The sequence below is a fragment of the Rhinolophus sinicus genome, linkage group LG06, assembly GCF_036562045.2.
Source record: "Rhinolophus sinicus isolate RSC01 linkage group LG06, ASM3656204v1, whole genome shotgun sequence".
In the NCBI taxonomy this organism is placed as follows: Eukaryota; Metazoa; Chordata; class Mammalia; order Chiroptera; family Rhinolophidae; genus Rhinolophus; species Rhinolophus sinicus.
In genome coordinates, this window is record NC_133756.1 from 162,763,343 (window position 1) to 162,791,248 (window position 27,906).

Genomic DNA, 27,906 nt, shown 5'->3' on the forward strand with positions numbered 1-27,906 from the left:
CTGGGGCATGGGCCATTTTTGCAGAGAGCTGCATGCATCTATTATTTCCTTTTTTCAGAATAAAAATACTTACTTTGGTCAAATTTTAAAACGCATGCTCCTTGTTAAAAAAAAAAAAAAAATTGACTCCATGAACACATCCTGCGATTTCTCTCTACCCTCCTGGGATAGCCACAGTCTCACCCTCTGGAGCTGCACCATCTTTTAAATACTTGCCAACTGATGTGCTCAATGATTTCATTGTTATTCTAATGGACATCTCTGTATTCTAATGAGGTGTTGTGTTTCAAGCAGTCATCATGGATAGTTCTTCTTTTGTGAACATCTGGTTCGTGTTCTTTGCCCCTTTCCAATCGGTGGAGAATTCAGTCTTTTTTTCTTTTTTAACTGACTTTCCAGAGCTCTGTGCGAGGCAGACTCTTAGCCCTATGGCCTTCAACTCCTGGCATCATGCCTGTGCTTATGGGAGGTTAGAGGCAAAAGGGATATTGCAGATGTAATTAAACTTACTAATCAGCTGACCTTAAATACTGTAAGGAGATTGTCTGTAAAGGTTATCTGATATGCTCCCTATAGTCACATGAGCCCTTGACAGCAAAGAGCTGTGGCAGAGGGAAGTCAGAGAGCCTGGGAGCATCTTGCAGTATCTGGAAGCATCTCATTTGAAGCCTGAGAAGGATCCAGTGCTTTCCTGCTGGCTTTGATGATGGAGGGGGCCATGTGCAAGGAAATGCAGTGACCTCTAGGAGCTGAGAATGTCCCCGGCCAACATCCAGCAAGAAATGGAGACCTCAGTCCTAGCCCCATGGCAGTGAATTCTGCCAACCACCTGGATGAGTCTGCCCCAGGCTCTGACACCCTGACTTAGTCCTTGTATGGCCCTCGGATGAGAACCTGGCCCAGCTGCTGGGCTTCTGACCTCCAGGACTCGGAGATAATAAACAGGAGTTGTTTTATGCTAATTGTGTGGTCATGTGTCTCAGCAGCAACAGAAAACAAGTTCTTTCTATAGTAATGCTGCAAACACTTTTTATATATGTTGTAAATATTTTTTCAAGTGTGTCACTTGTCTTTTTAAACTTTACCCTCAGTTATGTTTAATCCTAATTTCATTATCAGAGTTCCATTTTGGGAGGTGTCCTTTGCGCTCATCCCCACATACCCAACACTCACGCAAAACACAGCTTCTTGGCCTTGCCCCCAGAGTTTCTAATTCAGCAGGTGTGGGAGGGCCTAGGAATCTGCATTCCTAACCAGTGCCCGGATGGTGCCACCGCTGCAGGGCCCGGAGTCTCTCTGAGACGCTTCCCTCCCAGCTCTCGGAGGGTCCTTAGGGCTCTGCCCTGGTGGAAGAAAACGGAGCGGCGGGGCCCTTGAAGCCCCGCCTCCACCCGCGAGGCCTCCGTCCTCATTGGTTGGTAGCGAAGGGCATCCCCTGCGTCACAGTGCTGTTCGCTCCTCCTCCCGAACTTCAGGGGCGGGGACACTGCGCCTGCGCAGTGGAGCCCGGCGCTCTTGTCCGGAGTTTCTGTGAGGGTCCCGGCGGCACGCGGCGACCCAATGGCGGAGTCGGACCCTCTTTTGAGCCGTGCCCGTGGCGGCAGCGACTGCCGACCCGGCTTACCCGCTTGCCGCGGCGTCCTAGTCGGCCCTGGTGAGCGGGGACCGAGCCGCGTGGGGGTGGTGCGTGGGGGGTCCTGCCGGCCCGCGCCGCGTCGCTGCTGTCACTGCGGGCGCGCCCCGTCAGGCCGGGGTCCCCGCGGCGCCACACGGTGGGTGCGCGGCGAGCCGCCTTCCGGAGGGCGGGACGCTGCGCGCTGCGGACCCCGGCCCTGGCCGGAGTTGGGGACGCCGGCAGCGCGCAGGCGTTGCGACGTCCTGCCTGTCCCGGGACAAGCCGGGCGGAGAGTCCTTCTTGGGCCTCGCCCGGCCCGGAGCAAACAGCCCGGGGACAGCCAGACCTCTGCAGCCCCCTCGGAGTGCCCGGGCCGACCCACAGCACTTGCTTTCTGTGGCTCGACTTGGGGGCTCCTAGGGAGGCGGCGGTTGCATTTTCCCCGGTTCTTACCGGGAAAACAGCGGCATAGAGAGGGGCGTTCCCCGATGCAAGGTCACACAGCCAAGGAATGGCTGAGGTGGGATTCGAACGGAGGGCGGAGTGACTTTTGCTCTGCCTTCTCATTCCTAGTCCCAGGAGGTTCCCCAGAGGCTAGTCCCATCAGCGTGGGGTGGGGGCAGGCTTCCCCAGACCAGGGCAGCTTCCTCCCTTTGCCTTCTGCAGCTCCCTCCTGCCCTTCCTGTTTACCCGCAGACAGGCAGAGAGACTGCTGAATCCGAGGAGAGTGGGAGGGTGGAGTCCATCCCTCCCTGGCAGACCCCAGAGGGACTGGGTGCTGCCTGAAGGACTGAAGGGCCTCAGCCTCATTTTGCAGAAAGGAAACAGGCCCAGGGAGTCTCTGGACCCATCCAAGGTCAGAGCCCTGGGATCTGGCGCTGCCGCTGCTAGCACACGCCGGGCGCTTCTTCTGGGGCCACTTTCCCTTGTCCAGGAGGGATCTGTGGTGCCCAGCCGTGGAATGTCAGTGGCAGGTCCCTGACAGGAGATGAGAAAACTGGAGGCTGAGGTGGCCACGTGCCTGCCCAGCTTAGAGACTGTCCTTGGAAAGTGCTCCATCCAGCTCTTGCCAGGCCCCAAAGAGCCCTGGACAGGGACATCTGGTGGCATTCAGGGGCCACGGACTTTGTGTCTGGAGGTCTGGGTGCCTTTCTGGGGCTGCCACTTCCTGGCTGTGTGACCTCGGCAGGTTGCCTGACCTTTCTGAGTCTCAGTGAAAGGGGCATAGTTATCGATGCTGCCCTGAGGGGCATTGAGGATTCCGTGAGAACCCAGGGAACACCCTCAGCACAGGGCCGGGCATGCCCAGGAAGTTGGTGCGATGGTGCTGATGGTTGTTCTGGGAGGAGTCAAGCTTGCAGCAGGTCCCAGCTCCGGCAGAATGGATGAGACCAGTACTGTACCGACAGGGTCAGGGTGGGGGGCAGGGCTCTTTGTCCTGATGCTGTGGCCTCAGGGAGAGCTGCTGAGCATGTGAGCTACATCTCTGCAGGGGGCAGATGGGGACTGAGGCTCTGCAGACCAGGGGGCAGAGGGGCCTGAGAATGGCTCATTCAGCCTCGGCCCTGCTCTCCTTACAGCCCAGCTCGCCTTACTGGGCTCCTGGATGGGGCCCTGTGCTCAAGGTTTGCATGTCCCAAAGTCGGATTCTCCTACCAGCAAGGGTGGGGAACTGCCACTGATGGGTGCCCCGTGGGTCTCAGGGGACCCTGTGGTCGGGTCCTTCTGACTCAGCCATTGCCACAGGGCGAGGATAGTCGTTTTCTCTTTTCCTTCCTCTGACTGGCAATGAAAAAGTCGAGGGACACGGGATTGCTGTGCTGTAAGAGGGGCCTTTTAATAATAACAATAACAAATGTTATAAAGTTACTGGGCACAGCACTTTAGCAGGAACCCATTCAATCTGCACATCAGTCCTGTGGCATAGGGTCTTCGACAAACTGAGGCACAGAGAGGTTAAGAGGCTTGCCCAGGGTCACACAGTGACCTGGTCGGGGCTCCACCCAGGCTGTGCAGTGTGGAGCCTGGAGCAAGACGGAGAGGGGGCTTTAGACCCGGATGTTGGGCACGGGAAGCTCGGGGCAGGGAGACTGGTCCAGGGCTGATGTGGGATGCAGTGCTTGGGCCCCTGTTGTCCTCTGCACTGTCCGCCTTGACGCTCCCACCTGCTGTGGCCAGTGGGGTACCAGGGGTGCCCACAGGTGCTTGCCACCCAGGGTGATGATTTCCTGGACCACCAAGGTAGAAGACAGTGCTTCTGGTGGGGCTCACTGCCTGGGCAAGGGTTTGGAGGCCTTGGAGAGCTTGGCCTTGAGGGAGCCAAGTTCAGGATGAGTGGCCTGGAGGGCACAGGGTAGAGGAAGCAACAGGAGAGGAGGCCGGTGGGCAGAGGTGTGCGCCCGCAATGCCAGGCTGGCAGTGGAGCCTTTCTGCTGGAGCAGTGGGGACTCACAAGATGCTGTGATGTGCTCATGAGGGTTTGTGACAAGATCTTTCTGGCCGCTGCAGGGTGAGAAAGGGAGGCTGGTGTAGGGGATGCAAAGCAGGGTGGGATGGGCTGTTCTGAGGTTTGGTGCCCCAGGGCCGAGGGCCTGGGGAGCTCAGGGGGCCTCACCCAGAATTTTACAAACCAGCAACCAAAAACCAGGAGAGAGTGTTGGATGAGTGCTGGACAGTTCCCGGGGTGCCCGATGCCCTTGGCCTGGCTTGCCCAGGACGGAGCCCCGTCACCTGCTCCCCAATCCTGGGCCTGGAGTGAGCCTGGGGCCTCTGACCACCTGTCGCTTCTTGTCTAAGAAGATTCCATCTCTTCCCAGAGGATTTGGTACCGTGGGGCCTCTTGCAGGCCTGTACACTATTCCCATCCCCCCTGCGCCCCTCAGGGCTGTTCACTCATTCGCTCGATTAGTAAGCTTTGGGGACTGCTGGGTGCCAAGCCCACGCTGCCTGGCCCTGCGGGTGCAGCGGGGAACAAAACTGCTTTCTGACCACAGTGTTCCAGGTTGCTCTCCGGTAAGCAGGCTGTCACCACCCTCAGTCTCCCTGGAAGAACTTTTAGGGGCCTCAGGGTGAGCATGAAGATGGTGCAGGTGGGGAAACTGAGGCCCAGACAGGCAGGTTCTCGCTCTGGGTGATGTAGCAAGTCGACACAGTGCCAGGACGGGGTTGTCTCCTACCTCTGCCTGGGGCTCCCCCGGTCCCCGATTGGTCCCCGGGCCTGCTGCATGAGCCCCGAGGACAGGGGCAGCTGCCTCCCTGGGGATGGTGGGCCAAGTGGGCAGTGGTCCGCTGCCCCCTGGCCTCTGGCTTTGGGGCCTCTGCTCTGGGTCCGTGCATAGCTCTGTGTTCTCTTGGTGCTGCGAAGGGCAGTTTTGGCAGCTGTTGGCTCTGAGGGACCAGATGGAAAAGGGTAGTCATGACAGAGCTGTCCACCGCATTTCGATGCCCCATCTCGAGGCCGCTGGTGAGACAGGGCAGAAGGGCTTGGCTGCCTGGGCTGCCCTCTCTTGTGGCCTCGGGCCCTGGGATTCCTCTGTCACCTAGCAGCTTCTGCCACGAAGACACAGAGGCAGGCCTGAAGGCCACGTGTGTCGCTTGTGGCTCCTTGACCGGCGAGGGGCTGGGGTGCTGGCCAAGGCTTTGGAGCCACCTGACTTGTCCTGAAGGCCCCTGATAGTTGAGAGCCGCCTGGCCCACAGAGGCCCCCTCCCGTCCTCCTGTGAGATGGGACCTGATAACGTCATAGTTCTTTCCTCGTTCTCAGTATTTGACGGAGAGGCACGTAGCACCTCTAGCTATCCACTTTATGTGTCAGTGTTAAATCTGTGGTCTCCTTTGACGGAGGGTGGGCAGGTAGTGCCACCTTACCTTACAGTCGAGGAAAGTGGGGTGCGGGTCCTGACAAACGCTGTGTGAAGGCCAGTGGTGGGGTGGGCAAGGGGGCAGCCACAGCCACCGGTGTACTGAGCACTCTGTGTGCCATGCTGGGCCTGGGGCTCCTGTGCCCACATTGCCCTTCTGGGGGCTGAGCTGGGTGCCCACTAACACCACCATTTGACAGAGGGGTGATGGATGAAAGAGTTTAAACCCTCGGCCTGTGCCCGCTGAGCCAGTGGTGTGGGGAGCTGGGGTACGAGCCCTCCGGGTCTGGTTCCAGGCCTCGCTCTGCCACCGGATGGGAGCCGTGGGCCTGGAGCACTGTGCACGCGATGAAAAGACCCTTTACCTCTTGAGACCCTGTCCCGCACGGGGCGCCGCATGCGTGAGCGAGTGTAGACCCGCTGCAGCGTGAAAGGCATCTCGTTCCGGAGCCGTGGGAAAGAACGAGCCGGGGTCTTTCTTTGGTCTCAGTCGTCCTGTAGCCGGTGAGTGTCATGTGACCCCCCTTCACTGAGTGGGTTTTCTCTGCCCACAGGTGCCAAGGCCGGGTGGGATCTGTGCTTTGACCAGGCTGTGGTCTTCATCGAAGACGCGATCCAGGTGGGCAGTGCCTGCTGCTGGTGGCTGGGCCAGGGTTTATCTCCAGGGCTGTGAGGACTGGGTGATGGTGCCCTGGTGACCCCTTGCTCTCTGTGGTCCTGAGGCTAAGGCTGGGGTTGGCAGGCCAGGTGGTCACCATCACCGTCATCCTGATAGCCCCGCCTCGGGCGTGGTTTCCTGGAGTCCTCCCTGAAGCAGAGGGCCCCCCCGCTGGGCGCTGTTCTTTTGAGTCCCCAGTCATTGTCGTCATTGGTTTTCTATCTCCTGCTGGCCTGTCGTCTGCCGCCCCGTCCCAGGTCCTGTGAAAGATGCCCAAAGGTGGCAAGATCATCCCCTATCTGCAAGTGACACACAGGCTCAGTTAGGGAACTGGAAAATGGAACTGAGCAGTACCCCACATTCGGAATTAGGCTGGGGGCATCCTGGAGGGTTGGGGGTAGAGTGGAGGCCTCGCACGGAGGGCCCAGCTGTCATTCAGAAAATGAGGGTCCCTTTAGTGGGGACACAGCCTGCCCTGGGTCTGGCCCTCAGGGGGCTCTCCGTCTGCTTGGGACGGTGTGACCTTGCTGGGTCACCAGGGAGCACTGTGTCCACATGCTGAGTAGAAGACCCCCCTGTGATCCCAGCCTGTCTCCCCACCTGGGGCCTGCTGTGGGGCGAGAGGGGCGTCCTGCACGTGGCTGGCTGCGTGTGTGGTGCCGAGGGGACCCCCACTCATGCTCCCGCGTGAACTTGCACTTCCAGTATCGCTCCATTAACCACCGCATGGACGCCCGGTCGATGTGGCTTTATCGATGGTATTACTCGGACACGTGCCAGTGGTGAGAATGCACGCGTGTGGCACACGGGGTTCCTGCACCCTGGCTGGGTCGGGGAGGGTGGTCTCAGGGTCCAGGCAGCCTCCCTGTCCCCTCGCTGGAGAAGGAGGCACTGTGTACCCTCCTTATTGGGAAGGACCCCAGCCTGTATGTAAACAGAAGGGCTCTTTTGGTGAGTGTTTCTTTCCAGAACATTCTGGTCAGGCATGGCAAGTGCGTTTTGGCTTGATTAGTGTTATCTGACCACATACAGAGTGACCACAAAGCAGGAAGTGGGGTTTTGCCCTTTGGGCCTGTGGAGTCTCTCCTGCTGCCCTGTGGGTACATTCCGCCTGCTGAGGGGCTTTTCTGGCCCCAGAGCATGGCTGGTTCTCACAGTTTGACCAGTTTTTGTCCCTTTTCCAGGGTTTTGAGCTCCATCATTTTCTTGATCCTGTCTCTGGCTTTCATTGAGACCCCTTCCTCGTTCACTAGCACCTCGGATGTCCGCTACCGCACGGCCCCCTGGAACCCGCCCTGCGGCCTCACGGAGGGCATCGAGGTGTTTTGCCTGCTGGTCTTCGTGGCTGACCTCTCCGTGAAGGTGAGACGGGCGCCGACAGGGCCCGAGGCCCGGCCCGCAGCGCCTTGCGGCCCCTCTGCTGCCTTTCTGACGTAACTGACGGCCCTGCAGCGGCTGCCTTTATTCCGCACTGTGCGCTTTGAGCTGCTCAGCAGAGGCCTCCCTTCTTAGAGACGTCTGGGCCTGGAAGCAGAGGCTCTTGCCCCTTTCCAGAGTGTAAGCTGAGTCTGGGTGGAGACATCGAGGGTACACAGCCTTGCAGGACCCCTGGGAGTGGCTGAGGGTCTGGCAGTGTCGCTGGAAGGAGACCCTGACCCAACGAGCAAGGACTGGGGGTCTCTCCCCTCCCTCCCAACCCTGAGATAGAGAAACAGGAGAGGAGCTGGGCGAGGCGGGATGGGGTCTGTTCTTCACGGGGCTGCTGCTGTGTCCGACTCTGGATTCTGTCTGTGACCCGAGTCCCTCCAGAAGCTGCAGGCGGGCCCTGCCTCGCTCACTTGAGTTTCTGATCCGTGTCAGAGCCTTGGTGACTTCCTGGGAGCCTCAGAGGGACTGGGTCTTGCTGCAGGCCACACTCTGTCAGTTTGGCCAACAGCCAGAATCCCAGTGTTCCGTCTGGGTCCTCCGGCTGCCTGTAGGCCCTGGGTCACGGGGTGCCTTTGCCCGACTGGAGACAGTCTTGCTGTGGGAAGGGTGGGTCAGCCTCTGGTTGCAGACCGTGAGGGGCGTGGGTGACTGAGGTTCCCGGTCAGTTTCTTATTTCTTCTTTTGTAGCCCATTATGTGGTTAGGAGGTCTTGGGGGTTTTTAAACTGGAACTGAAACTACTGAGTTCTTGTTAGTGTTTTTTGAATGGTTGGTATGTTGCGGAAGTCTTAAAAAGCAAGAGAGTGCACATTTTTATCTGCAAGCTGTGATCTCTGAAGGCGTTAGTGACGCTGGGAAATAACAGTTAGGTAAGGACAGGACCGGTGACAAAAGCCACCCTCCCGGACCCCCTCACTGCGGTGCAGAACGCCCACCCGCGTCTGCTCTCTGTCTCCTAGTCTTTTCTAGACTGAGTCCTGTGCCTCTGCATCTTGCCGCACAAGCTAAGCTGATGGTTGGACGGGCAGAGAAGGCAGGGACCATGTTCTGGATGAGGAAACCAAACTGGAGCCATTAAGTACCGAGCTCGAGGTCACTAGCTGCCTGAGGTCACTCGGGGGCTGGGCGGGGAGCTCGGCGCTGCTCCCCAAGTCAGGTGGAGACCACACTGCCTGCCCAGGAACTCTGTGCTCTGGCCGTCCCAGCCTCGCCCGTGTGCCCGATGGGCCGACTTGCTGCAGGGCCGGTGTCTGCTGGCCCGCTCACCCACCATCTCTCTTGCAGAGCTACCTGGTTGGGTGGGTCCAGTTCCGGAAGAACCTCTGGCTGGTGGGTTACCTTTTGGTGCTGATCATGTCTCTCACGGACTGGACGGTGTCACTGAGCCTCGTCTGTCAGGAGGTAGATGGTCAGGGGGCTCAGGTGGGAGTGGGGGCTCTGGGCGGGCTGAGGGTACAGCTGCCCAGGTGACTGAAGGCAGGGGTCTCAAGGCCCTGCAACCACACGCCCCCCGGCCTCGTTCTGCCTGCCTCCCGTAGCTCGTCAGTCACCACTGCCTGGGAGCTTTGTTCCCATTTTGCAGATGAAGTCACTGAGGCGTAGAGGAGGCACGAGACCTGGGGGCAAGTGCCAGGGCTCCTGTTTCCTGCCTCCCATGGTCCAGCTGATTCTCCACTGCCTGGGCCCCCAGGACAGCACCACCCCAGGGCCTCACCCCTGCCATGTGCCCAAAGCTCTGTGAGCCCTGACAGTAGGAAACCGTACGTGGGCTGGCAGACCCCTAGCCCCAAGCCTCTGCCTGCAGCACACTCTGTGATTCGGTAGAATAGGGCTGGGAGATGGTGTACTTGTGTACATGTGTGTGTGTGTGTGTGTGTGTGTGTGTGTGTGTGTAGGGTGCGTTGCGTGTGTGCACGTGTCTGTGGAGGGTGTAGACTTCCTGCCAGTTTGCTTCTCAGTGAGGGAGGGTGAGGCCCAGAGCAGAGAGCATGGGGCTGAGGAGAGGGGGCAGGGAGCAGCCCCCGGAGGGGGAGCCAGCTTCCTCACAGAGACACTGCCTGCCATGGCGAGGGCCGAGTTGGGGCTGCTCTGAGAGGTATGCGGGCCACCCCCCGGGGACCTCCCGTGCCTGCAAGTTTGGGCATGCTGGGACAGCGAGGAGGACGTCTGAGTCTGAAGCCAGGGCCTCGGTGGCGTGTGGACTGGTTGGGGCTGAGAGCCGGGGTCTCTGCCGTTTGCCCGCTGCCCCACGCGGTGTGGCCTGGCATTCAGTGCCCTGGTCTCTTGCAGCCCCTGCGTATCCGCCGGCTCGTCCGGCCTTTCTTCCTGCTGCAGAACTCCTCCATGATGAAGAAGACACTGAAATGCATCCGCTGGTCGCTGCCGGAAATGGCCAGGTGGGTTCTCGTGCTGGCTTGCAGGGTGGGGGGGCTCTCCTGTTCCCTGCAGTGCAGTTGGGTCGCCTGGGCTCCCATCCTGGCAGCCGTGCATGGTCTGGGGGCCCCTGGGTGCTTTATCCTCTCTGGCTCTGTCCCCGGCCTGGGGCTCTGCCATCAGGCACTCAGGCTATGTTCCTGGCAGCCCCTGGTGGCCTTGCACTGCTCCACAGCTGCTGCTCCCCTTCTGTCCCCACGAGGCTGCGGCCCCTCGCTTCCCTCCTGCTCTCCTTCCATCCCACCCCTAGTTGTCCACCTGCCCCCCAGTCCTGCTCAGAGGGGCAGCCAGGCCTCCCTCTGCCTCCAGTCGCCTCCCCCAGGGGCTCACGTGGCTGACTCCTCACCGTGCAGCCCTGGTGGATGGAAGTGGGCTCTCCCCTCTGAGTGTGGATTGTCCCTGCCCCAGGAGAGGGCTCCTGGGCGCGTGGCAAGCTGTGGGGCAGAGGCTGTGTGTGCCCCAGAGGCCAGCTGCACGGAGCTCCCTGGGCGGCTGGTCCCTGGATCCCCGTCCTGTTGGGCGTGTGGGCGTCGGCTCAGTGCTGAGCACCTGCGCCCACCCTTCCAGTGTCGTGCTGCTGCTGGCGCTCCACCTGTGTGTGTTCACCATGCTCGGGATGCTGCTGTTCACCGGCGAGAAGGTATGGACCGTGCTCCTCCCGCTGGGGCCCACCCCTCGGTGAAGTGCCGTGGAGGCGCTCTGCTGGGTGGTTGTTGGGCCAGCAGGACCAGCGTAGGCCGTCTGCCCACCTCATAGGCAGGGTGGCTGACCTAGCAGGTGTCCACGTGTCTTCTTCCTTCAAGCAGCCATAGCCTCCCACTGCTCCCTGTCAGGGCACCTGTCTGTCCCGGGCCTCCTGGGCCCAGGGATAGCGCTGCCTCTGCCTGGCTGCCCCTGCTCCTTCCCTCTCTCCCTCCCTCATTCCTCCTCTCTCCCAGGCCGTTCACTGACCAGGCTTTCTCTGCACCCCTCCTAGATAGGCCCTCTCAGATTGGCACTTGGGGTCACCACCTGTCCCCCTCTCTCCTGTTCTTCTGTCTGGACAGGTACCTCTCAAACTTCCCTCTTCTCTAGCTGTGGGTCCCCTGCCTTCCAGCCCCTCCCTGCTTCCTGGCCCCCAGCAGCTTGTTACTGTGTGGAGGTGTCTGCCACTGGCCACCAGGCCCTCAGTCTCAGCCGTGCCCCCCGCCCCCCCACCGCGCACATCTGTGGTCCTGTGTATCTGCCCTTGTGTCCTGGCCAGGGTCACTTGGGGCTGAAACTGTCCTGCATCTCTGTCCTGGGAATGTGGCCTGCGCTCGGCCAGGGCTGGTCTTCAATGTTTAGGGGGTTGGGGCTGTGCCGCCCATGAGGGAAGACCGAGGGCTGAGCCAGCCATATGTGTGTGTGTGTGTGTGTGTGTGTGTGTGTCTTTGTCCTGTTTGTGTCATTGTGTGCACTGTGTCTGTGTGTCTGTGCAGTGGCAGGTAAGCGGGGCTGTGAGGTGGGACCCACCGACAGAATCTCAGGCCCCCACTGACTGTCACTGCGTTTGCTGCTGTGTCGCAGAGCCCAGGAGGGGTGGGGTGGGCAGAGTGGGCGTGGGGGGTGGGGTGGCCTCTGACCCAAGAACGCCGAGTGTCCCAAGGTGCCCGGGAGGGTTGGCTCCTTTGCTGGGTTTGAGTTCTGCCCCATGGAGGGGACTGGGCCGACGAAAGCGGTGTGTGTTTGTGGGGCAAGAGGGTTGTGCGTGTGGGTCTTGGTGAGGGTCCAGTGCCCTGCCTGCTGTCGGAGTTCAGAGGAGAGTGACAGTGACCCACCCATTTGGGTTCCTGGTCCTCAGCCCCCTCAGGCCCCCTCTAACCTGACCGGGGGAACACAGGAGTGAGTGTGACCTCCACCCCAGGAGGGAGAGGGTGGGGAGCCCGGGTATGAATGTCCCCTGCCAGTGGCTGTGAAAAATCACAGCTGTGAGTGCCCCGCTTGCGTCCTGTGAGTCCCCGTGAATCCCCGAACACACAGCCCGCAGGGCAGGTGAGGCCCTGAGTGGAAGACAGAGCGGCTCTCCCAGGAGGGCCACTGTAATTCCAGCTTCTCTCCCCACCGTGGCAGCCTGCTGTGTGGGGGGGTCTCCCCAAGCTTGGCCCCTCTCTTCCTTCCGCCCCTGACCTTTGGCCTCACAACACATGCAGTATAGCGCGTGGCAGAGTTGGGCTGGGGCAGGCTGGCTGGCACCTGCGTGTGGGCTCTTGGTCACTGGGCCCTGACGCTCTCAGCTGGGCAGGCCCAGAGCTTTTCACCACGGTTCCAAGCAGGCCTGCGTCAGTGGCTGGCATCCATGCTGGTGTGCGGCCTCCCTGGATGCTGGCTCCTGGGCCTGGAGGCCTTGAGTTCAGTCCTGTCCGGCCTTGAACTCAGAGCCTGCTGGGAAATGATGGGAGATGCAGGTGGGAGGTGGTTGAGCCCGCAGCGGGTTGTTCTGTCTGGTTGGGTCCGGGGCCTGCAGCTCTGCTGGCCTAAGGCCTGGGCTGGTGGGGAGGAGGCCCGAGTGGCTGCTCAGAGCTGCCATATCTGTGCTCAGCAGGATGACGGACAGGACAGGGAGAGGCTGACGTACTTCCGCAACCTGCCCGAGGCTCTGACGTCCCTCCTCGTGCTGCTGACCACTGCCAACAACCCCGATGGTGCGTGGGGCGCGAGCGTGGGGGGAAGGTTTTGTCCCTGCTGAGCCGGAGAGCCCGGCTGTTGGAGGTGGAGGTGTCTTTAGGCCTCTGTCAGCAGGTGGAGGATACAAAAGGACGTTGGATTCCCTCCATCCTGCCCTTTCCTTTTTTTTCCTTTTCTACTTTTTTCTCTTTTCTTCCCTTTTCTTTCCATCTTGCTTTCTTGCTCCCTCCTTTCCTCTCTGTTCCATGTCTCCTCTTTCCTCTTCTCTCCTCTGAAGAGCTAAAAAGGCACGGTGTTTACATGGTGACCCATGGCAGTGTGTTCAGTGCGGTCCTCCTTGTGGCCTTCTCTTTGAGGCCCAACCATTTCCCTGTTGCCACTGGGCCCAGCGTGGGGTGTGGCTCAGCAGCAGTGTGTGTGAGAGGCCCTGGGGTCTGAGGTGGCCATGACGCTCCCTTTGGGGTTGTTGGTGGGGCCTCTGTGCGCTCGGGCCGGGGGTGTGGCCAGGATGGGGTGGCTGTAGTCCTCTGGGGCTCTCCTGTGGCCCGGCCACCCAGCTGGTACCTTTCATCTGGGGCTCGGGGATGGTCACCGGCCATAGGGTCCTTCCCAGGACGGCAGCCCTTGGCCTCCACACCCAGAGCCGTGCAGTGGGACCCTGAGGACTCTCCCCCCACGTCCTGAGAGTCCTAGCGAGTCCCCCAAGGGAGAGCCGAACTTGCTGTGGGGTGTGGTCACAGGGAGGCAGATATCAGCTCAGCATCCCGACAGGTAGTGAGCGCCCCATTACCAAGGGAATGAGGATCGCAGTTAGATCAGAAGGCCTCCCAGCCCTTCCCAAGCAGAGCTGTCTCTGTGGAGAAGGCAAATTGTATAGGTCATGACAGAGTCAGACCAGATGCTGAAGTTGTGGGCACGTCTCAGTTCCTCCATTTGTGTTCCCTCAGTGATGGTTCCCGCGTATTCCAAGAACCGGGCCTACGCCATCTTCTTCATAGTCTTCACCCTGATAGGTGAGTCCAGGAGGGACTGGAGGGGACATTGGGACCAGATGCTGCCCCTGTGACAGCATCCCGAACGTTCAAGGGTGCCTGTGCTGCCCTGACCCCATGGTGTCACCTCAGTGCGACCTTTCCCACCTTGTGACTTTGCCTCAGTGTGACCCCCTAACCTCTGACTTCGCCTCAGTGTGACCCCCTAACCTCTGACTTTGCCTCAGTGTGGGCCGCCTAATGGTTTGTAGTCTGTGACCGCTGATGCCCTCTGTCCTTAGTGTGTGTGGCTGGGCACACCAGGTGGCACTTCCATTGTATAGACAAGGACAGGAAGGCCGGGGTGTTGAGTGATGTGCCCCAGGCCCTACTCCCTGCTCCTCGATCGTCCTGGCGCTTCTTGCTGGCACCCCCAGGTTTGCTGTGCCCGTGTGACCCTCTGGGCCCACAACCCATGGTGGTCCCCACTGACTGGCGTTTTCCTCTTGAAGGGAGCTTGTTTCTGATGAACCTGCTGACGGCCATCATCTACAATCAGTTCCGGGGCTACCTGATGGTGAGCCGTGTTGCTGTCTCTGACGTCCATTCAGGGCCTGGCCTGGGCTGAGCAGCCTTGTGTGGGAGGGCGGTGGCCAGGTGCCCGGCGGGGGTTCACAGTGGTCCCTGCACTGCCCTCTGGCTCCCTCTTGTGGATGAGCAGGAACTGTGTCACATCCTGCTCCTTCCCCCACCCCACCTGTCAGGTGCTGTCCCCACGGCCACCCAGAGGTTCCCTCCCCTGCCCCCCTTCTCTAGAGGGAAGCTGCAAGAAGTTGCAGGTCCCAGGGCAATGACCCCAAGCCCACTGTGTGGAGAGCCGGGGACCCCAAGTACACTAAGAGGCGCATGCACCTCAGTGACTGGCATAGCATGTGGCTGTTGGGCGCCTCCCCTGGAGTCTGTGACTGTTGGTCTGAGGCCGAGGGGGTGAGGGGCTGCTCTCAGAGGCTCCTGGGGATGGGGGGCTGTGCGGCTCTGGAGAGAGCTGCGCCGGGCCCCTTAGAGCCGTCCTCCTTGCAGAAATCGCTCCAGGCCTCACTGTTCCGGAAGCGGCTGGGGACCCGGGCTGCCTATGAGGTCCTCTCCAGCACTGCAGAGGGAGACGGCCAGCCTCGGGGGTGAGTCCCGGGGCTGCTGCTGGTGTTCATGGCGGTGCTTCCCAAGCAGCACTCTGTGCCGAGCACCCAGCCGCACTGGGCTAGGCCCCTGGAGTCTCGAAGACGTCCCGCCCCCGTGCTCCAGTGTCCCCGTGCTTCCTGTATCTGAGCGGACTCGTTTGTCCTCATGACCCCTGCAATCCTGGGCTGGGAGGGGCCGAGCGCTCGGCCTGCTTGTGCCCCCTGCGCCCCTCCCACACCCCGTGCTGTTACGCGGGTGCCAGGAGCAGAGGGACCTGGGCCTTTTTGCAGGCTCCAGCCCCAGCTGCTTGTCAGCACACTGCTTCTGAGCCTCCGTAAGGTGGCCGATAGTGTCTCGGGGTTGCAGACGGCAGGATGGCTGTGAAGCCACCGTGTCCTCGCCTCCTGTCATTGCCCAGGCTGCACAGTTGATTCACCAGCGCCATCAGGCACTGAGCTGGTGGGCTCACTGGGGCGTGGGTGTGCTTTTCCCCACAGAGTTGGGGTGAAGCCCCAGGACCTCCTGCAGGTGCTTCAGAAAGTGCAGATGGACAGTACCTATAAACAGGCCATCATGGAGGTATCAGTCCCCGCCCTCCCCACTTTCCCCGGCCTCCCCAGCATGTGTTTCTGAACTCTTCCCAGGGGTCACGAGGGCCAGCGGCCCCTTTTCAGGACAGGGGTATCATTTCCGAGTAGCCGGGGCTGGCCCAGGCTGGGTGGGGTGGGGCGGCTCACCCTCCTGCTCTGGGTGGTGCCCTCAGCCAGGCCTTTCTGACTGAGCTGGCTGCCCTGCTTTGCAGAAGGTGCGAGCCTACGGTGACAGCCTGCTGTCAGCTGACGAGTTTCAGAAAATCTTCAACGAGCTTGACAAAAGGATGACGAAAGAGGTAACCGGGGCCAGGCTGGAGTCCCCTGCCCAGGGCCAGGGCTGCCCAGGGCTGTGCTGTCTGGGGCGTTGCTCACCTGGGCAGCTCAGTGACCAATGCCAGGACTGGCCTGCCCAGGGATCCTGGCCCTGGGATGGTAAATGGCTCCTGGAAACTGGGGAGGTTTGGTTGACCTCACAAAATCCACAGACCGCAGGCTGACCCAGGGGAACCCTCCGAACGGTTTCTCTGTCTCCATGGCAAACTCTTGTCCTCTTCCTATGTGACCTTCTCGGGAGACCCGAGTTGGTGTAAAGCCTTGTCTTTTGTCCTTGACACTGATTTGTAAAGTTACCACATGGGCCTTGGCACCCACCTCAGCACTGTGTCTGAGGACCCCACTTCCTACATTTTACACAGTGGGTCTCTGGGGGGTGGGCAGAGGTGCTGGGAGACAGGAAGTCTGTGGGGCAGGGGAGGGGGCTGCTCGTTCTTCAGAAGGGGGATGGGGGGCAGAGGGGTGGAGTCAGGCATCTGCTGGCTGGACTCCTCACAGCTCAGTCACTGTTGTGTCACTTAGCTCAGCTGCTATGACAAATGGCACAACTTAAACAACAGGATTTATTGTCCCCAGTCCTGGAGGCTGGAGTCCGAGAGCCAGGTGTCGGCAGGGCTGGCTCTGAGGCCTCTCTCCTCGGCGTGTAGACGGCCGTCTCCTCCCTGTGTCCCCACACGGTCGTCCCTCTGTGTGTGTCTGTGTCCTGATCGCCTTATAAGGACACTGGTCGTATTGGATTAGGGCCCATCCTAGTGACTTCCTTTAAACCTATTACTTCTTTAAAGACTCTATTTCTAAATACAGTCCTGTTCTGAGGTGCTGAGCGTTAGGACTCCAACATATGAATTTTGGGGGGACACAATTCAGCCCGTGATGATAGTCAACTTTGAGTATTCCTTGTCTGCCCCCGTGGCCTTGGGCCCCTGTCAGATGTGGTTTCCTTAGGACGGGTTTCCCCAGAGTCTTTCCAGGTCGCCTAGCCAGGCCCTGCTCGACCTGTAGTGCGTGAGGGCGCTGCGTCCTAGGCCCGTCCTCATTTTGGGCGTTTCTTCCCAGCAGCTCCTTCAGTGGGGTTCTGGAGGTGGACACTGTATGTTAACGCACATGTAGCGTTTTCCTCCTGTGGCCCGTGGGTGTTCCGTCTTCCCACGGTGCCCTGCGTCTAGAGTCCAGAATGTGGACTGAGGTGGGAATTTGGGTCCTTAGAGGTTTGGAGAGCAGTGATGTCCTTGGTTTCATGACACGCTCTTCCCCCAAAATGCTGATTGCAGGGGGGCAGTCAGATGCTTGGGTGTGTGGCTGGGACGGAGCTCCACTGCTGCCCTCCACCGGATGACCTGGTCCCACACCCCACACCGCTGACTGTGCCCCCCAGTGCCGTCTACTGAGAAAGCTTAGCCTCGCTCCCACAGGCGAGAGGTGCTGAAAGGGCTGCATGGTGAACACGGAGTCCAGAGCCTGCAGGTCAAGAACTAGCACAGCCAGTTGGGGTTCCCTCCAGAAGAGCCACCGTGTTCAACCTGGTGTCTCAGTGTTTTCCTGCCGGACTTGCCCCGTACAATTATGTGCCTGAAGAATCGCTTTTTTTTTTTTGAGGTGTCATAACTTTCACTCTGCAGCTTCCTCTTTTTCACTCAGCAGGGTCTTCTAGATGTTTCTATGTTTGTGTGGAACTTTTTGTGAGGATGAAATGTTCTTTACCTGCCTGCCTGATACGGTAGCCACCAGTCACATTTGGCTGTTGAGCCCTTGAAATGTGACTATTGTGACAGGGAACTGAGTGTTTAATTTGACTGGATATAAATAGCCCTGTGCCATCAGTGGCCCCTGTGTGGGCAGCGCAGGCATGGGCACCTGTCACGCTGTCACGGCTGCGTCGGCGTCCACTCCTGAGGCACCTTTGGGTGGTTCTCCTGTTTGTCATCATGGTCAGTGCTGCAGGGGATGTCCTGTGCCTCTTAGGAATGTTTTCATGTTAGCGTTTATTGCCAAATTAGCCTCCGTCTCTTTCCACTTCTGTCTGTCCAGTGTTCTTCTGTTCTGTGCTAACTTTTCGTAGTTATCAGCAGACAGTTTATATTCTGTCATGTAACACTTCTCACATCACAGCGAACTCTTTGCGTACACTTATGGTGACTGTCATATTCCAGCCCGGTTTCCTTACGGTATCAGTGGTGCAAGATTATGTCTACCTCTGTTCTGTGGTTGTAAAGACGACCATGATGGACGTCTTTGTGTATAAAACCACTTCTGTGTTTGCGATGATTTCCTCAGGCTGGGTCGACTGGGATAGAGGAGAGAAGGGAGGGAAAAATCAAATCCTAGAATCGGGGGGTACGGGCGTTGTTGGGCTCGCCATGGCCACGGCCGCTGGCGGGCCCACATTTCTGAGCGTGCGTTCCCTCAGCAGCATCCACCGCGGCCCCAGTACCAGTCCCCGTTTCTGCAGAGTGCCCAGTTCCTCTTCGGCCACCTCTACTTTGACTACCTGGGGAACCTGATCGTCCTTGCGAACCTGGTGTCCATTTGTGTGAGTGCGGGTGTGCCCTGGTGCTGACGTGGGAGGCGCCTCGTTTCCCACCCCGTCACCCTCACCTGCCCTTCCTCGTGACTCCAAGCCGCCTCTCCCCAGCACCGGGCCGGCCTGCTGAGCCCCCTTCCGCTCTGGCTTTGCAGGCGTTCCTGGTGATAGACGCAGACGTGGTGCCCCGTAACCGTGACGACTTCGTCCTGGGGGTGAGCTCCAAGGCCACTCAGCTGTCAGGCCTTTGCTGGGGTGACGGAGTCAGAAAGAACGAGGGTGTAGCCTGGGGTTCCGGGTCTGGTGGGAGGCAGGGCCGTTCAAGTGCTGAGAGACTCGTTCTGTCATGGGGTCCCCAGAGGAGGGGTGCCAGGCCGTGGGAGAGGCTGGGAAAGGCTGGTGCAGGCAGAGGACCGTGGAGGGAGGGTCGAGGAGAGAAAGGTGCGAGGGGACAGTGAGGCCCCAGGTCTCCTTTGGGCTGAGCCGAATGGCCGAATGGCCCCATGGGCCCTGCGGCTGGCAGGTGAGGTTGGGGAGGCCAGCGGCGCTGAGACAAAGGAAGGGTCCCTGTTTGCCCCCTCAGATCCTCAACTGTGTGTTCGTCCTGTACTACCTGGCGGAGATGCTGCTCAAGGTGTTCGCGCTCGGCCTGTCCGGGTACCTGTCCTACCCCAGCAACGTGTTCGACGGACTTGTCACCGTCATCCTGCTGGTAAAGTCTGAGGTGGCCGAGGCGCCAGCCTCTCTGGGCGGTGCCCTCTACACCCAGCTTTGCGCGTCTCAGGCTGCCCCTGAGGACCTGAGGGCCACAGGGATTTGGGCTCCTGCCTCCAGTGACAAAGGGGCTGGCTTTCCCCCACTGAGCTGCTTGGCGGGTGGCCAACGGGCGCTACAGAGCCTGGGTTTCTGCTGCATGTGAGCGTGTGGGGTCAGGCTGCCTCTCGACCCCTGAGGGACCCGGATGGAACCCTCACCGGCCACCCCAGCCCTGGGCACAGCCTGTAACGCCACTAAAGACAGTGGGACCTCGGTGTGGGTGGAGGGAGGGCAGGGGCGTCTTGGGCACCTGGATGTCCCTGGAAATGTCCCCTCCTTTCCTCAGAGATGGTGGGTGGGAGTGAGGGGTCACGCCCCTTGTGTGTGTCACATCAGCGATAGCAGTGTGACATTTCTTCCTATTTAATGAGAACTGTGGGCCCCTCGGGACAGGAGCGAAGGTCGTCTGAGAAGGGCCTTTCAGTCTGTCTGAGCGACTGGCTTCTCCTGTCCCTGGGGCTCCGCCAGCCTTTCCCTCGTCCGCCCTTCATGGGTGCAGGCTCCCTAATTCCTGAGACCAGAGTGTCTTTCTCAGCTTCAGGAAGTCCTGACGTTTGGAACCAACCCGTGGGGACTGGACCGAGCTCCGATTTCTTCCCAAACCCCCTTTTGGGGAGAATGTGTATTAGACGGAGCTTTTCTAACTCGTTACAAAGTCCCCCAGATTAGTGTTGCTGTAGCATGCCTTCTTTTCTTTTGTAATTAAAGGTTTTGGAGCTCTCAACTCTGGCTGTGTACCGATTCCCACACCCAGGCTGGTATGTGACTGAGGAACCGAGGGAGGCTACAGCAACCAGCGCCCAGTGGCCAGCGCCCCGGGAAGGGCGCTGGGCGTAGAGGGCAAAACACCCAATTGTTAGGAAAGCGGGCTGACGGGGAGCTCTGCTCCACCCCTGCCCCGGGGGCTGTGGGAGCAGACCCCTTCTCGCTCTCAGGACTCCTCAACATTCCTAACTCGCCTTCAGAACGTAGCGTTCCCAGAGTTGTGGCAGGAGGCTGTCAAGGAGCCCCGCTAGGTGCAGTGGGCCCAGCCCCAACCCCAGGTGTACTGCGGGCGGTAGGTCGCTCAGGGCTGGCTGACTGCTGAGCACTGGAGTTGGGCTGGGCCCGCCTCCGGCTGGACACGGCAGGACTTGGGGTCATCATTTCCTACTTCTGGGCATCAGTTTGCTACCTCCCTGTACGACGGCCTGGGGTCGCTGCTCTCACGCTGCTGTTTGAGCCCTAGCACCTCCATTTCTGGCCACACAGAGGAACTGACGTCTGGGCAGGGGTCCCAGGGCGCCTTGTGGTGTAGCTTGTGGCAGCCATTGGGTCGTGCTGCCCAGAACACAGGACTCAGGCCCTTGGCAGCCCTGGTGGAGGGAATGCTGAGCTGCATTCGTCTTAGCTGAACAGATGGAAATTGCTTCAGATGGGGAGTGGGCCTGAAAGACTCTTGCGTCAGCTCCACAGGAGCCGGCTGGGGAGGGTTTGTCTCGGGGAAGACAGCAGGGCTGGGCCGTTCTGGGGGGCCCTGCTGGGGCCCAGCGTGCACATGCCTTGGGAGCGGTGGTACTGCACTGCCTGGCTTCTGCGGGGCTGGCTCACCTCTTGTCTGCAGTGCTCTTGTCCGAGGACCATGGAGGGACATTCTGGGTGAGGATGGGTTTACGTTTAAATAGAAATGAGAGCATGGGAAGGCCGTGCTCTCATTCCTATTTAAATTTAAACCCTTCCTCACCCAGGTTCAGAGGGCAAGAGATGGGATGGGACAGGATCAAGGGTTGGAAGATGGGGTTAGAGGAAGAGGTCGGGATAGGACATGTGGTTAGGGGTCAGGGGTTGGTGGACAGTGGAGAGGATCAGGTCAGGAGACAGGGACAGGATGGGGTCAGGAGATGGGGGTCAGGGCACAGGATATGTGAATCGGGGTTGGGGGACAAGGGACAGGGTCAGGGCCAAGTCTCTCCCAGTTCTGCTGGGACCTGAGCTGGGGTGTCCAGTGCCTGGAACCTCGGTGGTGTTCTGTGTAAGGCGGAGGGTCAGCTAGTCCTGCACCACGGTGAGGGCCGTGCCGCTGTGTGATTCACGCTGAGGGAGGGAGTGCTTCTGGCTGATGTCCGCTGCAGGGCGAGCTCCCATTGTGCCCCAAGCTCTCTCTGCATCTGTCTTTCTTTCTATTGACCACGTGCGTCCTTGTCTCCTTGCCGGAGTCCTGGGCCTCTCCCAACCTGTGTCCCGTGTGTCTCCAGGAAGCCGGAGATGCAGGGCCTGCTGTCGCTGTGGGACATGCTCCGTCTGGCGAACATGCTGATCGTCTTCCGTTTCCTGCGCATCGTGCCCAGCATGAAGGTCCTACCTCTCCCTCCCTCCTCCCTCCTCCCTCCCTCCTCCTCCCTCCCTCCTCCTCCCTCCTCCCTCCCTCCCGCCATCCCCACTGCTCGATGTTCTAGGGAGGGTGAGCCCCCGGGAGGGATCAAGGCCCTCTGGGTGCGCCCCCAGCCCTGCAGTGCAGCTGGGTGGTTCTGGGGGGATGGGGTGCAGTTAGAAGTGTGAGAGCAGTCCAGCCAGGCTTAGGCTTATGGATGAGGAGGGCCAGGCCCCCACGCTGGGACTGGTGTGAGGCCCTTGGCCACTTGTGGGGGTGGGTGGCGGGGAGCTTCAAGCTCCTTGGGGCCCGTGGCATTTGTGAGGGGCAGGGTGGAGCGCTTGGGACCGGCATGTTCTCGAGTGTCCTGAGGTTTCTGAAAAGCCTTAGGCTTGGGCTTCTGGTGGCTACCAGTAACCAGGGGAGAGGTAGGATCGTCTGGGGTGCTCACTTCCAGGAACCCCAGTGCAGGAGTGGGGTTCACAGTAGGCTGGGCGCTCACTTCCAGGGCCCCCAGTGCAGGAACGGGGTGGCTCGTGACCATGTCTGAGCCTTGGTTTCTCTCAATGTCCCCTTCGGGAGTGACACCACCCTCGAGGGGAGGGCAGGTAGTTTCAGGGAGTTAAGGCCCAGCCCCGCCCGGCTTGGAGGTGGAGTTCACTGCTCCTGTCTATTTTCCTAAGAAGTTTTCAGGAGAAAAGGACGTCGAGGACGTCAGGCCTCTTTGAGTGTCCAGGTCCTTCCCCTGTGCACACCTGTTCTTCCTACCTAGCTGTCCTCTGTCCCATCTGTGGTCTCCTGTCACCCAGCGGTGTTACCCATCTGAAGGCAGGGGGTCCTGAGTGCAGAAGCCGTTGTGTATGCCACACACATGCAGTGTGATCACACATATATGTACAGCCACACGTGCACGTGAACACACTCATAAACACATGCACATAATCACACACCCATATGATTGTACACATACCACCACATACATAATTATATGCATATACACACCCAACGTATACATATACATGTAACTAACAGTCATACAGCACAATGCATGTAATTACACACATGCACACAATATACACGTATACACAACTATACGTGCATCCGTGCATCCACACAAATTGCATACACATACAGCCCACACGCATGCACATGTGCACACACGATGCATATATATGCAGACATATGCACACTCGCACACATCCACAATGGTTTCCACCTGCTAGCAGCCAGCATGACGATGTTCTAACACCAGGTGGGGTAAACAGGCTGATTGGAAAGGCTTTCTTGGGTCAGGTTTGCATGCAGGGGAGCAGCCCTGTAGCCAGGGCTCCTGGCTGCATCTCTGAGGCCCCCCTCCTCAGTCTCCATCACTAGGGACTGACCTGGAGGCCTCCAGACCAGAGAGGACCTAGCCCAGCCTCAGCGGGTCAGCAGACAGTGGGGTCTGTCGTGTGCCGGGGCTTCACCACAGGGCTTGGAACCCAGACCCACCTAAGGCTGGGGGCGGAGGTGCCTGGATGTGTGGGGGTGAATGAGCACGTCCGTACAGTGTGAGTGTAGGGGTGGCTGCAGGGTGTGTGCACAGCTGTGTGGGTGGGTGGTAATCCACCTGCCTTTCCAGCGGGAGGGTGGTCAGTGCCACCACAGTGGCACCAGGAGGAATCGGGCTCCGCTTTGTCCCTGTCCTTAGCTAATGGCTGTGGTCGCCAGCACCATCCTGGACCTGATCAAAAACATGCGGGCTTTCGGCGGGATCCTGGTGGTGAGTCTGGCCCCCGCGCGGGGGCGATGAGGGCACTCCAGCCGGCTGTTGGGTTGTGTGAACCGGGTTCCGCGGGACGCTGGCCGAGGAGCGCTCTGTCTGGCGTGGTCCCTGTGTGAGGGCAGCATAGGGCTGGGCAGGAAGCCAGAGAGGACCTCAGGGCAGGTCTGGCTGGAAGTGCAGCCTGGCCGCGTTCCCCTTCATGCCAGAGCCTTTCGGTCACTTTCGGATACCCCCTGCTTTCTGGGTCATGGGTCTGATGGAAAAAAGTATATGAGGCACTGGGGACCCCCAAAGTCCACACACCCCAGATGAGGTTTTGGTCAGCTCTCCTTTCTGGCGGGGCGTGGTTTCAGGAACTCAGGACCTCCCCTGAGGGAGGGGTGTTGGCTCCGCCCCATGGTCCAGCCCAGGCAGGGGGCCCTGACAGGTGGGGGCCCTGGTGCTGCTCTAGTCACACGGCCCAGTGGCAGGAGAGATAGTGACAAAGGGACAATGCGCTGCAGAGAGCCCTGCTGTGTGGTTGCTGCTGCTGATGGCCTTTTTGTCCTTTATTTTGAACAGCATGTGGGATGAGCCAGCTGAGAGTGGAGCTCCAGGCACTCAGGCCTGGTCCCAGGATGCTAGAAATAGAATCTTGCGTGGGGCACTGCCCTCTCCCCCACATCTAGTCGTACAGCATGGGAAACTGAGGCCCAGAGGGGGCTGGGTTAGCCCAGGCTGTGCAGTGACCCGCATGTTAGGATCAGGCCACTGGTTAGAGGCTGCCTGGTGGCGCTTCTTGGACGCCCCCTGGTGGATGTGGGGACCACAGTGGGACTTCCTCCTGGGAGGCCTGGCCAGTTCCCACCCCTCCCTGGGACCACCTCCTGGGACCATCTTCTGGCCCTCCTGCCCTGTTGTCAGTGGAGTCCTCACCCCTGTCTCTGTAGCACTTGTCCTGGAGGAGGGGCAGACAGCCTCGTCCTCCTTGGCCTTCCCCCTTGGGCCCCGGTTTATCTTTGGGGCTCCCTTGGTGTGACTCCTCGCTTTTCCCCTCGGCCCACCATCCTGTGTCTCTGGTGCAGGGTGGTGTCCTGTGTGTGTGTGGGGGGGTCGTGTGCCTGGGAGCAGAACCCCAGCACTCCCCGTGGCAGGCTGGCAGCACCCATGTTTGGGGGCCGTGGCCGGGACTAGGAACCTTCAGGCCAGCCTGGCTGTGGGGTCCACCTGTGGGTGGTGCTGACCAGCGGCCCTGCCCCCCCAGGTGGTGTACTATGTCTTCGCCATCATAGGCATTAACCTGTTCCGCGGCGTCATTGTGGTGCCTCCTGGAAACGGCAGGTGAGGTGGGGCTACAGGCGCTAAGGGAGCACGTGGGTGGGGGCGACCGGGACAGGTGTGAGGCCTCGGTAGGGGTAGGGTGTCGGTCAGCTCCCCGAGGGAGCCTCGGTCCCTTCCGTTTCTCCCTTTGCTTCCCCCTCCACTCCCCTGCCTTCCCATCTGCTCTTAGACGCGCTGACTAGAGTCTGCCCTGAGTGTCTCCTGTGGCTCAGTGTAGCGCCCCCTTTTGGGCCTGGAGACAAGGTCCTGTGCTGGCAGAGGGGGGTGTGCCACGCAGAGCCGAAAGCAGCTCTGGCTCTGGGAAGGCTCCTCCCGCTGGCCACTCAGTGAAGTTCAGTTTCTCATGTGCCCTCAGCTTCCCCCCCCCCCCCCAGTGCTGCCCTCAGGGAACCTCTGGAGGTCGGGGGCATTTCTTTTTCCCCCCATTTCTCAGGGGCCCCGAGACGGTTCCATGCTGCACTGGGGCGTGTCTGGCGTGCGTGTCACAGCCCCCACCCTGACCCCATTGTGTCCTGCAGCCTGGCCCCTGACAACAGCTCGCTGGCCTGTGGGAGCTACGAGCAGCTGGAGTACTGGGCCAACAACTTCGATGACTTTGCGGTGAGCCCCTCCCCCCGCCCCCCTGCTCCCTGCGAGCCCACCCCTCCCCCCTCCCCCCTGCTCCCTGCGAGCCTGCCCCTCCCTGCTGCCCACACCCTGGACCTCACGTCTGCTGCCCACAGGCCGCCCTGGTCACGCTGTGGAATGTGATGGTGGTGAACAACTGGCAGGTGTTCCTGGACGCCTATCGGCGCTACTCGGGCCCGTGAGTGACTCTGTCCTGGGGGCTCCCCTCCCCTTTCGTCATAGTGCAAGGCACATGTCCTGCACCCCTGCCCATGACTGGGTTACAGCTGGGCAACCCTGGGGGTGTGTGTGGGAGAAGCATACGCCTTTGGGGAACCCCACGACAGCAGGGCTCCTCAGCTCCTGGGATGGGGGAGCCCTGAGGAGGCGGGGCTGAGCGCAGGAGTTCAGCCTGGATCCTGGAGAGCTCAGACCAGCCCAGGGGCGGTCCTGGGTTCCAATCCCGCCTCCACCTCTTGCTGGCCCTGCTTCCTTGGGCAACTCATTGACTGTTTCTAGATTTGGTCATCTCTGAAACGGGAATAATAACATCACAGAATTACCGTGCAGGATTCAGTGGGAGCTGTCAGACTCACGGGGCTGTTGGCGTCCCTTGAATGAGCTCGCTCTGCTCACGGTGGGCCATGGGCCTTCCTGTCCTCCACAGGTGGTCGAAGATCTATTTTGTGTTGTGGTGGCTGGTGTCATCTGTCATCTGGGTCAACCTGTTTCTGGCTCTGATTCTGGAGGTATCAGAGACCCCCGCCGGGGCTGTGCCATGGGGTTTTCTAAGCTGCTGATGGTGGGCATGAAGCCGCTGGCTGGCCTGCCTGGAACTCGGATGGGAGAGTCCTTGGGCGGCCCTGAGTGCAGGCTGTGTCCTTCCCTTGGGGCTCAGTGCAGCTCACCTGGCTGCTGGGAGGTTCTTGGAATGCCCCTGACATTGACCTCCTGGAGGAGGGCTGTCAGAGAGAGGCTGGGGCATGTGGCTGGCAGCCTTGCTGCCGTGGCCCCAGGTATCCGGGATGAGCTTCCCGGCTCCCTGCAGTGGACGCCAGGCTGACACTGGGGCTGTGGGGGCTGAGGCTGCTTCCATGCAGGACCCACGCTCACTGGCCTCCCTCTACTCCCTCGCTCACCAGAATTTCCTTCACAAGTGGGACCGCCGCGGTCACCTGCAGTCCGTCTCTGGGGACCTGGAGACTACCTATGAGATGAGTACTGTGGAACTCTTGTTCAGGTGTGTGGATGGGAAGGGGCTTCTGCTTGGCTCCTGGGCCAGGAGGGAGGCAGAGGCAGGGAGGTGGGGGGCAGGTGTCTTTTGTGATGGTGACATGCCCACATGTCCCAGGCGCCTTGCCTGCCTCCTGCAGAGCTCCGAGCTGGGGTTAGCGTCTGGAGTCAGGGTCCTGTGTTTTCTTTGCTCATGCCACCCGGGCCACGGATTCTCACGTGTTCTCCAATTGGGCATATTGAAGGAAGCATCCTTCAGGTCCCCTTAGTCTCCGGGCGACCCCATTGGTGGATGTGGAAACTTCCTCTCTGGTACTGAACGGTTCTGGTCGTCCCAGGGACAGCCCAGCTCCGGGCGGCCCGATCTCCCTCCCGGCATTGGCTGTGCTCTTGCAGGCAATATCCATCTAGCGCCAGCAGTCAGCCTGGAGGGGCGTTCCCCCAGGCTTTTGAGAGTGCCATGTGAACGCCCTGAAGATGGATCTGAGTCCCGCGTCCCCAGCCCTGCCACATTCCCTGTGCATGTCTGATGGCTTCCCCCACAGGGAGCTCGTACAAGATGGCCCCACATGCTCGGCTCGCTCGCTCTTCAGGAGGGGCCTGGGATCCTTCTCTCCAGACAGCCCTGTGCACCTTCTCCCCACTTTGCAGGGACATCCTGGAGGAGCCAGCAGAGGAAGAGCTGGTGGAGAAGCTGAAACGTCACCCGCACGTGCAGCTGTGCAGGTGACCCCCAGGTGCGCCTTCCTGGCTGGGGCCGCGGATGGTGTTGCGGCCTGGGCACTGATGCCGGTCGCGGCCCGGAGGCAGAGACTTTCCCTGGGACAGAAGCACCCGCCCACCTGAGGCTGGGGCGTCCCCGAGCGAGGCCCCTGGGCGCTGGACTGAGACCACCTGCAGCTTCTCTGCAGCGTTGGGACGGCCACCAGCACTCGCAGTGGCATCCACGCCCCGCTCCTCTGTGAGCTTTCACTTTTCTAAGGACGGAGACAGGGTGACTCCCCAGGGACCTTCAGACAGTCTGAAAAGCAAGAAGCAGCGGCTCTGCCATGTGCCCTGCGATGTCCCCGGTGCCTTGGCTGCCGGCAGCCATCAGGGACCAGGGGCCCCCATGGGGCCCACACAGGCTGTCGGCGGCTTTCCCGGCTCTACGCTCAGGATCCTGGTGGTTTTATATGAAGTGCATCTCGGGTGTTTTACTGTTGTATGGCTTGGGTGAATGTGGTTGGGTGTGTTTCTTTATGGGTCAGAATGCCAATATCAGTAAGTCTTGCTAAGAATGAGATTCTCATCCTTACTTTGGACACAGCTCTAGTCTGCTTCTCGGGAGCAGGGCTGCCGGTAAGGGTGTTTAGGTTGTGTACTGCACAAGGGGTACCTGGCTGCAAGCGTGGATTCTGGCACAGAGCTGTCTGCCCGAGGCCAGGGGCACCTCTTTCTGATTTGCATGAAGGCATTTATAAGCCAGTGGTGGCCCTCCTGGGTGTGTCCCCAGGGTGTGTGGGAGAGCGAGCTGGGGTCGGGAAGAGGGGAAAGTGAGCAGGGCGTGGCAGGCCACACTGCCACTTGATACAGATGAC

General features: G+C 60.1%; 1 protein-coding gene across 5 annotated transcripts; it reads left to right on the top strand.

Annotated features, from left to right (window-relative positions):
- Positions 1–1,478: 1,478 nt before the first annotated feature.
- TPCN2 (two pore segment channel 2) lies at positions 1,479–27,623 on the top strand. 5 transcript variants are annotated; one of them, XM_074336858.1, is made up of 25 exons: positions 1,479–1,654; positions 6,030–6,094; positions 6,839–6,915; positions 7,318–7,495; positions 8,845–8,961; positions 9,850–9,956; positions 10,561–10,633; positions 12,554–12,656; positions 13,587–13,652; positions 14,123–14,187; positions 14,691–14,788; positions 15,287–15,368; positions 15,592–15,678; positions 18,126–18,245; positions 18,392–18,451; positions 18,820–18,948; positions 19,761–19,810; positions 21,287–21,386; positions 23,093–23,164; positions 24,411–24,487; positions 25,006–25,087; positions 25,210–25,292; positions 25,761–25,842; positions 26,236–26,333; positions 26,978–27,623. In XM_074336858.1, the coding sequence occupies exons 1-25, from the start codon at positions 1,561–1,563 to the stop codon at positions 27,054–27,056; spliced, it is 2,244 nt and encodes a 747-aa protein (XP_074192959.1). In that variant the 5' UTR covers positions 1,479–1,560; the 3' UTR covers positions 27,057–27,623. The 5 variants fall into 5 exon arrangements, with proteins under 5 accessions (XP_074192959.1, XP_074192963.1, XP_074192962.1 ...); XM_074336862.1 differs by having other exon boundaries at positions 1,480–1,654; positions 18,123–18,245; XM_074336859.1 differs by having other exon boundaries at positions 1,481–1,654; positions 12,557–12,656; positions 18,123–18,245.
- Positions 27,624–27,906: the final 283 nt, after the last annotated feature.